The 11,912-nt window shown below is 48.2% G+C and overlaps 1 protein-coding gene across 1 annotated transcript; it reads left to right on the top strand.

Annotated features, from left to right (window-relative positions):
• Nucleotides 1-533: 533 nt before the first annotated feature.
• Nucleotides 534-11,352, top strand: LOC135505716 (bone morphogenetic protein 2-like). Its single transcript, XM_064924781.1, has 3 exons — nucleotides 534-947; nucleotides 1,922-2,289; nucleotides 10,037-11,352. Exons 2-3 carry the CDS (start codon nucleotides 1,935-1,937, stop codon nucleotides 10,960-10,962), a joined length of 1,281 nt encoding a protein of 426 aa, XP_064780853.1. The 5' UTR covers nucleotides 534-947; nucleotides 1,922-1,934; the 3' UTR covers nucleotides 10,963-11,352.
• Nucleotides 11,353-11,912: the final 560 nt, after the last annotated feature.

Below are 11,912 nucleotides of genomic sequence, written 5' to 3'. Positions count from 1 at the left end.
GTGTGTGTGTGTGTGTGTGTTTGTGTGTGTGTTTGTGCATAACGCATTTGTATTAATATAGTCCATCCACATGGCGCAATTGCTCTAATTAGTTTTGAAACTGTTACACCTTATTACAATTTTTTTAAACAAACTTTCTAATGATCAACAATGAAATACTTGTACAAATGTTGTCTGGCTTTGCATAAATTGAGAAATAACACGAGAACAATGCAGAACAATGAGTATTTTACAAAAATAGATAAGAAAACCTCAAGTTATTTGTGTTGATGCTTTCAAAATAAACAATGTTATATCACACAAACGAATAAAAATCTATTGTCAAAGAAAGTCTCATATCTGAGTCATTTTGTAAAAGCCAAAATATATAAAGGCCTATAGCGCGAGTTTGAGAAGGCTACTGTTGGTGACTGGTTGAAAAGGTACAGGAGGTGGTTGGAATCGACATGAATGACAGCCCTGCGTTGGTGACATCACTGGACGACAAAAAGCCTCGTCCGGGGAAGGAAAGGCAACAATCAATTGGACTGCTACAGTGTGCCGCGCACAAGAGAGAGAGGTGACGCTCCCCAACCCACAGACACAGACTACAGGGAGCGACGGACAGAGTACAGTTTAATCTTCCACACCCGCTCTCTGCTAAACTTGATCCTACTAAAGTTAGCATTTGAAGATGTTTAACGGCGCTTCTTTATACTTACTTCGATGGGTTCTGCCTACACAAGTCCGCTTAGATAGAACGTAGGCATTTATTTTATTTGATTCTATTGACCAAGAAGTCTCCAGATTCCCAGCTGCGGAGATATGTGCAAAAGAGGAGGCGATCGGAGCAGTGGACGGACTGTATTTCGTCCACAGAAGGAAAGCGTGGAATAAACACGAATTAATGTGGACTTTATTGGAGCCCAAAGCTGGAAGGACGACTGGACACAGCGCTTCCTTATCAGGTAAAAAAAATGTAACAGGTACTCATTATTGAAGTCAATGACAACTTTCATATTTAGGGGAAAGTTGCACTGCGCTCATGGCTACATATATTCACTGAGTATTCTGGAACTAATTTCCGTCTCGTGATTTCCCAATTCTATTCAAGAAAACACACTTAGTTAAAATGAACTGCTGTCACATAAGATGTTTATTTTTTTCTACTTTGTAAGCCTGTCTTTTGGGGTGAAAGTTCACACAAATTCCAAAACATACACAGTAAAATGAATATCTTGTGGTAGTATTCTAAGGTCGTGTATTTTTTGATTTAGACCGAGGTGTTTTGATGTCTTTGTCTGCGCGGCGGAGTACGCCTGGCCAGCATACGCACGTCAGATCTCACACCTGCGAACTCCTTGAAGTAACTCTACACTGCAGTCAAAGTCTCACCAAATGACTCTCGTAGCGCTGTCTGACTGCTGCGACGATTGTCTCTATTAGAAACGTTTTGATGATTACATTCTTTCACACTCTGTGTGTTCTTAGGGCTATGTTGTATTTTTTTGATACACCGCCACCAAACACGTCCTCTCATCGTTTCTGTAATTGCAGACTTTTTGTCTGCCATATTCTCTCTGTTCTTCTTCCAGTTTTCTTTTATTTTCTCCTTTCCTGCACCTACCCCTTTTTTTGTTAGACAATTCTCTTTCATACCTTCTTCACCTTGATATGCTGGGGGTTTAGTTTTGCCCCTATATGTGTTAAAAGATCAATCTCCCATTTCCCTTGGCATAGTCCGCAGGGATGTTATTCCCAACCATTCTGCTCTGTACTTCAAAGTGACGTATCATTACTTTTAACCTGATTTTTAATTCCCATTGTGTGGAAGAAGAAACAGCGTATCGCAGCTGATCTGGGGTAATTTTACAGTGATCCGCCGATGTCTCGCGTCGGCGGCGCCTGTGTATTGACAGAAGCTGCTCTCCTCTCCTCACAGGGACTGACTGACCATGGTCGCCGTGTTTCGTTCTCTCATGGTACTGCTGCTGGCTCAGGTGTTGCTAGGAGGCGCTGCGGGACTTATCCCCGAGGTCGGCCGGAGGAAGTACAGCGAGTCCGGGAAGCAGAGCCCGGAGCAGTCGGAGAACTTTCTTAACGAGTTTGAGCTGCGGCTCCTCAATATGTTCGGACTTAAACGGAGGCCGAACCCGAGCAGGCAGGCTGTGGTGCCCCAGTACATGGTGGACCTGTACCGTATGCATTCGGCGAACGGAGACCACAGCACTAAACGGCCCCGGAGCATGGGGAGACATGCAGAGAGAGCCGCCAGCAAGGCCAACACGATTAGAAGCTTTCACCACGAAGGTACGTATTAGTGGCATATTTCACCTGGTGACGTAGAGCACCTCTGCTCCCTCAGACATGTCAACCCTGTATTTAAACATGACTCAGTGGTGTGAGGAGGATTTTCAGAGCAATTACACTTTTTATGACAGGCCCACTCATATCCTAACAGAGTGACACGCGTCAGGGACACATCCCCGTCATAAGTAGATCATATTATAGTAACAAGTGTAATTTAACCATCTAACGAGATAAACTCATTGTCAGGGTTCGACAGAGAAGTGGTTGACGTGTAACGTTGAAGTGAAAAGTCATCTCTCAAATATGAGTTAATGCAACCCGTTACCCGGGACATTCCATTGACTGTGCTATAACAGGCATCACAACATCAAGGTTGGCGGTATCACAAGGGTAATTTGTTTCTTAATAATTGATGGTGTTTGCATGGGCTCTGAAAACAGTTTTTCCAGACACGCAACTCAGCAGAGGGATAAAGTTAGGGCGGTGTGCGTAGGTGATAGTCATCGCCCTGCTGCTACTTCAATAACACATGCCATGACACTACACTGTCTACACACGCATTATGATAGAGGCCACTGCGGCAGACTGAGCTCCGTCTCATTTTTAGACAGGACTGAAAAGTTAGTCACTTAGTCATTCTGGTTTTGGGGGGTGCACGTTATTCTTTTCCAATCGCTCTTCGTGCATAATTATGCACCTTCTAATAATAGAACCCCATAATTACATACTTATTATATAGCTAAATATGCGTCGCTGACTGCGATATTTCACAATAAAACCATACATTTATATACCTCAGAAACGCATGCCAACTCGATGATTGTTTCAGTAAGGGCCAATTGGTCTAAATGCAAAAATATAGTAACAGTGGGTAGAGATGTGTGCATGTGTTCAGAGTATGTCTAACCTCCTAGTCTGGGCATTTAATTTACAGTGCTGCAACAAAACAATAAACAAACATGTAAACCTTAACCTCTCATTGCTTGAAAACCATCGCCCCTCATGCATCTGTACTGTCTATTTGGGGCTCCCGAGTGTAGTGGTCTAAGGCACTGCATCTCAGTGCTAGAGGCGTCAATACAGACCCTGGTTTGAACCTGGGCTGTATCGCAACCGGCCATGATTGGGAGTGCCATAGGGCGGCACACATTTGGCCCTGCGTCGTCCGGGTTTGGCCGGAGTAGGCCGTCATTGTAAATAAGAATTTGTTCTTGCGTAGTTGAATCAAGGTTAAATTAATTAAAATAAAATAAAAATCAGTCTTGAGAATGAATATGTCCTATAATTGAGTTTGCGCAGCTCCAGTAGTGTACAGTACATGCCCAATGCATTCGTGGATGGCCTTTTACACAGACTCCCGAGTGTTTGACTGCATGGGAAGGTTCCACAAAGTGAATGACTCGTTGGAATGGTTGAGTCAGGATAGGTGGTGTTCTCCTCCCCTGATGCCTGGTAGGGATGACACCCAGTGGACACACTGACAAACTACAAACACCCCTGACACACCACAAACAGCACGGACACCCTAGAAACACCACGGACACACTACAAACATCACTGACACCCTACAAACACCACGGACACCCTACAAACACCACGGACACACTACAAACACCATGGACACACTACAAACACCACGGACACACTACAAACACCACGGACACACTACAAACACCACTGACACACTACAAACACCACGGACACACTACAAACACCACTGACACACTACAAACACCACAGACACACGACAAACACCACGGACACACTACAAACACCACAGACACCCTACAAACACCACGGACACACTACAAACACCACTGACACACTACAAACACCACAGACACAATACGGACATCACAGACACACTACAAACACCACAGACAGACTAAAACACCACACCGGCTGGCTGCCATGGTGACTGGGACTGAGACCACTCACTCCACTACTGTAAACTGCCGCTCGACTCCGCACTCCGCACTCTGCACTCCGCACTACGCACTCCGCACTCCGCACTCCGCACCTCGGAATACTTTTCAGCCATGTTTAGTTGTTTATCCTCCTTGCCTCCTCCTGTCTTTTTATCCTGTGCTCCAGCGTAGCATGGTTCTGGATGTTTCCATTGTTCCCATGGTGTAAGTGGGAAGAGTGGAGGCCCTATACGTGTAATAGACGTGTAGCTACACATGTAAAACAAAACGGAAAATCCTGAAGCCCTATCGATGCACCACATCTCTTCCTTGATAATTCATTTCAGAGGGATTATTCATTTTTTGTGATATTGGTTTTCAAAAAGAACAATTTTCTTTGCCAAAAATAACATTTCCAGGCCTAACACAGGCACCGGCTGCCAGAGACAGGCAGAGATGGATGACCTAACATTAGCCGTTATCTTTTGTTTTTGGCACACAGTGGAAAAACAAATTAGGAATGTTGATACACTCATATCTGTGGTTCACAACTCTTAGACAAGCCCTGACATGTTGTTCACACGCAGCGCAGCACCCCCTTCACTCACATAGCAGGGATCTGGAGAGAGAGAGAGAGAGAGAGATGGGGGAAGAGAGAGAGAGAGAGAGAGGGAGACAGAGAGAGAGCGAGATGGAGAGGAGGAGACAGAGAGAGAGAGAGAGAGAGACAGAGGAGAGAGAGAGAGAGAGAGAGAGAGAGAGAGGGGGAGACAGAGAGAGAGAGAGGGAGACAGAGGAGAGAGAGAGAGAGAGAGAGAGAGAGAGACAGAGAGAGAGAGAGAGAGAGAGATGGAGAGGAGGAGAGAAATCTAGAGATGGAGAGGAGGAGAGAGAGGGGGGGAGGGGAAGAGAGAGAGGGGGAGAGGGAGAGAGAGAGAGAGAGAGAGACAGAGAGAGAGAGAGTGAGACAGAGAGAGAGAGAGAGAGAGAGAGAGAGAGAGACAGAGAGAGAGAGAGAGAGGGAGAGAGAGAGATGGAGAGGAGGAGAGAAATGGAGAGATGGAGAGGAGGAGAGAGAGGGGGGAGGGGGAGAGAGAGAGGGGGGGAGAGGGAGAGAGAGAGAGAGAGAGAGAGAGAGGGAGACAGAGAGAGAGAGAGAGAGAGAGAGAGAGAGGGAGAGAGATGGAGAGGAGGAGAGAAATGGAGAGATGGAGAGGAGGAGAGAGAGGGGGGAGGGGGAGAGAGAGAGGGGGAGGGAGAGAGAGAGAGAGAGAGAGAGGAGGGGGCAGAATAAAAAGAGAGATTTGGGGTGAAAGAGAGAGAGAGAGGGGATTTGGGTTGAAGAGAGAGATAGAAGGGGAGACGGAGATTTGGGGCTGAGGAGAAAGAGGGGAACGAGGCATTTTGGAGTGAGTGGGCAAAAAGAGAGAAGGAGAGAGGGATTTGAAGAGAGAAGTAGACAGGAGGGGTTTTCCCACATCAATAAGGAGTGATAGGCCTATTTGAGGTCTTTGTGCTTCTGGAGGGAGATTTAGGATGAGAGGGTGGAATTTCCTAAATGCCTCCTTTGAAAAAGCCCGGAGTTCAAAGTTGGTGTTTATTTTACCACTCCAAACAGATAACAATCTTGTCTTTGTACCATCTATAAAACACATAAAGGTAAATGTTCAACGTTTGACTACAATCAAACAAAAATTAAAGTGTTGACATTGTCATGTATCTGACATCACTAAATGTAATTATCAATCAAGCCAAATATGCCCAGAGTAATAACACGTTTTGCTATAGATTGCTACAAAAAAAGGTGTGGAAAACACTATGGGTGCGTTTGTAAATTCACTCGGGCTATCTACTCTACTATCTACTCTACTATCTACTCTACAATCTACAATTTCAGAGCACTCTCGTCGAAGTGTGTCAGAGCACAGAATAACAGGCAAATTTACGAACGCTCAACACCGGTTGAATATGGCCGGTGTCAGTAAACGGTCGTGAAAAAAACGTTATTAAATAGTTGCAGCCTAACCAGCTCTGCTAGGGTGAGTAAAATGCTCAGAGTTGGGTGTTCTCTCATTATGTGTCTGGAAGTAGCTAGCAAGCTAGCCAAAGTTAGCCAGTTAGCTTAGGTGCATGACTGTCGTTGTGTGGTCAGAACGCTCGGATCAACCCTCGGCCAGAGCATCCAGTGGGCGATGACTGCCGTTGTGTGGTCAGAACGCTCGGATCAACACTCGGCCAGAGCATCCAGTGGGCGATGACTGCCGTTGTGTGGTCAGAACGCTCGGATCAAGCCTCGGCCAGAGCATCCAGTGGGCGATGACTGCCGTTGTGTGGTCAGAACGCTCGGATCAACCCTCGGCCAGAGCATCCAGTGGGCGATGACTGCCGTTGTGTGGTCAGAACGCTCGGATCAGCATCGGCCAGAGCATCCTGTGGGCGATGACTGCCGTTGTGTGGTCAGAACGCTCGGATCAACCCTCGGCCAGAGCATCCAGTTGGCGCTCTGAACGCTCCAGAATACAAAACGCTCTGAATTTCAGAATGGACAATCTGACAACACTCTGAATGTATGAACGCCCAGTGCACACTCTGGCACTCCAGGTTAAATGTATGAACGCCCAGTGCGCACTCTGAGCGCACTCTGGCACTCCAGGTTAAATGTATGAACGCCCAGTGCGCACTCTGAGCGCACTCTGGCACTCCAGGTTAAATGTATGAACGACCAGTGCACACTCTGAGCGCTCTCTGGCACTCCAGGTTAAATGTATGAACGCCCAGTGCGCACTCTGAGCGCTCTCTGGCACTCCAGATTGAATTTACGAACGCCCAGTGCGCACTCTGAGCGCTCTCTGGCACTCCAGGTTAAATGTATGAACGCCCAGTGCACACTCTGAGCGCTCTCTGGCACTCCAGATTGAATTTACGAACGCCCAGTGCGCACTCTGAGCGCTCTCTGGCACTCCAGATTGAATTTACGAACGCCCAGTGCGCACTCTGAGCGCTCTCTGGCACTCCAGATTGAATTTACGAACGCCCAGTGCGCACTCTGAGCGCTCTCTGGCACTCCAGGTTAAATGTATGAACGCCCAGTGCGCACTCTGAGCGCTCTCTGGCACTCCAGATTGAATTTACGAATGCCCAGTGCGCACTCTGAGCGCTCTCTGGCACTCCAGATTGAATTTACGAATGACCAGTGCGCACTCTGAGCACTCTCTGGCACTCCAGATTGAATTTACGAACGCCCAGTGTGCACTCTGAGCGCTCTCTGGCACTCCAGGTTAAATGTATGAATGCCCAGTGCGCACTCTGAGCGCTCTCTGGCACTCCAGATTGAATTTATGAACGCCCAGTGCGCACTCTGAGCGCTCTCTGGCACTCCAGATTGAATTTATGAACGCCCAGTGCGCACTCTGAGCGCTCTCTGGCACTCCAGGTTAAATGTATGAACGCTCAGTGCGCACTCTGAGCGCTCTCTGGCACTCCAGATTGAATTTACGAACGCCCAGTGCGCACTCTGAGCGCTCTCTGGCACTCCAGATTGAATTTACGAACGCCCAGTGCGCACTCTGAGCGCTCTCTGGCACTCCAGATTGAATTTACGAACGCCCAGTGCGCACTCTGAGCGCTCTCTGGCACTCCAGATTGAATTTACGAACGCCCAGTGCGCAGTCTGAGCGCTCTCTGGCACTCCAGATTGAATTTATGAACGCCCAGTGCGCACTCTGAGCGCTCTCTGGCACTCCAGGTTAAATGTATGAACGCTCAGTGCGCACTCTGAGCACTCTCTGGCACTCCAGATTGAATTTACGAACGCCCAGTGCGCACTCTGAGCGCTCTCTGGCACTCCAGATTGAATTTACGAACGCCCAGTGCGCACTCTGAGCGCTCTCTGGCACTCCAGATTGAATTTACGAACGCCCAGTGCGCACTCTGAGCGCTCTCTGGCACTCCAGATTGAATTTACGAACGCCCAGTGCGCAGTCTGAGCGCTCTCTGGCACTCCAGATTGAATTTACGAACGCCCAGTGCGCACTCTGAGCGCTCTCTGGCACCCCAGATTGAATTTACGAACGCCCAGTGCGCACTCTGAGCGCTCGCTGGCACTCCAGATTGAATTTACGAATGCCCAGTGCACACTCTGAGCGCTCTCTGGCACTCCAGATTGAATTTACGAATGCCCAGTGTGCACTCTGAGCGCTCTCTGGCACTCCAGGTTAAATGTATGAATGCCCAGTGCGCACTCTGAGTGCTCTCTGACACTCCAGATTGAATTTACGAATGCCCAGTGCGCACTCTGAGCGCTCTCTGGCACTCCAGATTGAATTTACGAACGCCCAGTGCGCACTCTGAGCGCTCTCTGGCACTCCAGATTGAATTTACGAACGCCCAGTGCGCACTCTGAGCGCTCTCTGGCACTCCAGATTGAATTTATGAACGCCCAGTGCACACTCTGAGCGCTCTCTGGCATTCCAGGTTAAATGTATGAACGCTCAGTGCGCACTCTGAGCGCTCTCTGGCACTCAGATTGAATTTACGAACGCCCAGTGCGCACTCTGAGCGCTCTCTGGCACTCAGATTGAATTTAGTGCGCACTCTGAACGGCCAGTGCGCACTCTGAGCGCTCTCTGGCACTCCAGATTGAATTTACGAACACCCAGTGCGCACTCTGAGCGCTCTCTGGCACTCCAGATTGAATTTACGAACGCCCAGTGCGCACTCTGAGCGCTCTCTGGCACTCCAGATTGAATTTACGAACGCCCAGTGCGCACTCTGAGCGCTCTCTGGCACTCCAGATTGAATTTACGAACGCCCAGTGCGCACTCTGAGTGCTCTCTTGCACTCCAGATTGAATTTACGAACGCCCAGTGCGCACTCTGAGCGCTCTCTGGCACTCCAGATTGAATTTACGAACGCCCAGTGCGCACTCTGAGCGCTCTCTGGCACTCCAGATTGAATTTACGAATGCCCAGTGCGCACTCTGAGAGCTCTATGGCACTACAGATTGAATTTACGAATGCCCAGTGCGCACTCTGAGCGCTCTCTGGCACTCCAGATTGAATTTACGAACGCCCAGTGCGCACTCTGAGCGCTCTCTGGCACTACAGATTGAATTTACGAATGCCCAGTGCGCACTCTGAGCGCTCTCTGGCACTCCAGATTGAATTTACGAATGCCCAGTGCGCACTCTGAGCGCTCTCTGGCACTCCAGGTTAAATGTATGAACACAGCCTAAGATAAATGAGATATACTTCCCTATGGCCTTTCATTATGTCATAATAATCGAGCTTTGATGCTTCCATGGTGGGCTTTATCCACACATCCAATAAAAACAGGACTCCATCATGTAGCAAACAAATTGTAAAGGGCAGAACATTTTCTATGGTATTTAGTGGCCTTGCAGGCATAATGGTTCGAGGCTAGTGTTCACTGTTCCCTGCTAGATCTTATCAATGAATGGGAACACCACTGCTTTGATGGCATGACATTTACTCTGGTGAAATGTATGAACCTGGCAATGTTGCAGCTGGATGGTCATAATTGTAACCTGTTCCCTTTACACAGACTCAAGCTCTTGGAGTTAGTGATTGTGTGTGTATGATGCCGTGTGTATGACGACAATGATCTACACCCACACACGGCCAGTCGTTTTCTTGTGTGTGTGTGTGTGTTTTAGTGAGCTATGGAAAGACAAGCCGTTTGTTAAGACAGTAAATCTTGGTCCATCATGGAGTGACTCTACAACCTTTATAGTTAAAAAAAAATGTCCTGAGCTTAGCCATGAATTTCTATGTCAACATCATCCACTGACCCTTACTCTCTCCTTCTCTTCTCGATTGTAGAATCCATGGAGGCTCTGGCAAGTCTGAAGGGCAGGACCACCCAGCAGTTCTTCTTCAATCTCACCTCCATCCCTGGAGAAGAGCTCATCACCTCTGCAGAGCTCCGGGTCTACAGGGACCAGGTCCTGGGGGCCACAGCAGCTCCCACCAGTAACACCAGTCACAACAGCAGTAACCGCTCCAGTACCAATACCAGTACCAGTGTTGGTGGCATCCATCGTATCAACGTGTACGAGGTGTTTGGAGCCCCTGCATCTCCCCATGGTGAACCCCTGACGCGCCTCCTGGACACTCGGCTGGTGCAGGATTCTCTGAGCCGCTGGGAAAGCTTCGACGTCAGTCCCGCCGTGTCCCAGTGGTCCTCCGGGGGGAGCCACAACCACGGATTCATGGTGGAGGTGTTCCACCCAGACACCCAGGGGGGTGAGGAGGCCCAGAGACAAAGCAGGCACGTCAGGGTGAGCCGTTCCCTCCACGAGGACCAGGACTCATGGCCCCAGGCTCGACCCCTGCTGGTGACCTACAGTCATGACGGACGGGGGAACGCGGTGCTGCACAGGGACAAGAGACAGGCAGCAGGCCACAGGAAACAGAGGAGGAAGCACCAACACAAGGCCAACTGCCACAGACACGAACTCGACGTGGACTTCAGCGAAGTGGGCTGGAACGAGTGGATAGTGGCGCCCCCTGGCTACCATGCTTTCTACTGCCACGGGGTATGTCCCTTCCCATTGGCCGACCACCTTAACTCCACCAACCACGCCATCGTTCAGACGCTGGTCAACTCTGTGAACTCCAACATCCCCCGGGCGTGCTGCGTGCCCACAGAGCTCAGCCCCATATCACTGCTCTATCTGGACGAGTATGAGAAGGTCATCCTCAAAAACTACCAGGACATGGTGGTGGAGGGGTGTGGCTGCCGGTGAGACATACAGAGAGAGAGAGAGAGAGAGAGAGAGAGAGGGATGGGATGAAGGGATGGAGACTGAGAAGGACGTAGAGTGTGAGGCTATATGGATACCCGGTTTCCCAATGAAAATGTTTTATTTAAATGAAAGAAAAGACACAAACAGAACTATTTTGGGAGAAGAAGTACAAATAACTATATATGAATATATTTATGTCTAGTTAAAGTTGGGAAAAATGAATATTTTACTCAGAGGAATAATCCTTTACTGGTTTTGAAAATGTATATCTGATGTACATTTCGAAATGGGTGCAATACCACATGAAGTATAATGCTCAGATTTTTATTTTGTATTTATTTCTATTATAACCACTTTGTTTGTAAATAAATCATGTGTATTTATCGCGAGAAAACACTTTGGTTGTTCTAATTGTCCCCCAACATGTCCAGCTGACTTCACAACGTGTGTTTGAAAACGTTCAAATCACAATGAGGATGTCAAGGGATGAAAAGGTAACGGAGCTACAAACTTCTCCCACATAAATTAGCTGCAAAAAACAAAACAAAACAAAAACTACACTAGGTTAAAAGCTAACTCTCTAAAACTGAATTGGCTAGATGAAGCATTTACAGCTACTATGATAAACATAGCTGGAGCATGGTGGTGTGTTTTGAAAAGGGTCCGTGTAAGTGTGGTGTAATGGCCTGCAATGGGGTATAGAATCACAGCAGGGTCCAGGGTAGTTACATCTATACAGATGTTATAAGGTCTCTGGGGAGGACTAAGGAAAACACAGCGAGATGTTTGCCTCCGCTACATGGCGTTGTACAGATGCCTGGGAATGAAGGCTGAGGTAAAAGTTAACCCCTGGGAATAGTTCATTTAAAAGAGAGAGAGAGAGAGAGAGAGAGAGAGAGAGAGGGAGAGAGAGAGAGAGAGAGAGAGAGAGAGAGAGAGAGAGAGAGGAG

Source organism: Oncorhynchus masou, chromosome 19 (genome assembly GCF_036934945.1).
Source record: "Oncorhynchus masou masou isolate Uvic2021 chromosome 19, UVic_Omas_1.1, whole genome shotgun sequence".
NCBI lineage: Eukaryota > Metazoa > Chordata > Actinopteri > Salmoniformes > Salmonidae > Oncorhynchus > Oncorhynchus masou.
The sequence above is the reverse complement of the archived record's forward strand: the minus strand, read 5'-3'. Positions and strand labels throughout refer to the sequence as shown.

Coding starts and splice junctions, on each gene's coding strand:
- LOC135505716 (XM_064924781.1), top strand. CDS start 1,935: ATGGTCGCCGTGTTTCGTTCTCTCATGGTACTGCTGCTGGCTCAGGTG. Junction 2,290..10,036: donor TAGAAGCTTTCACCACGAAG/GTACGTATTAGT, acceptor TCTCGATTGTAG/AATCCATGGAGGCTCTGGCA.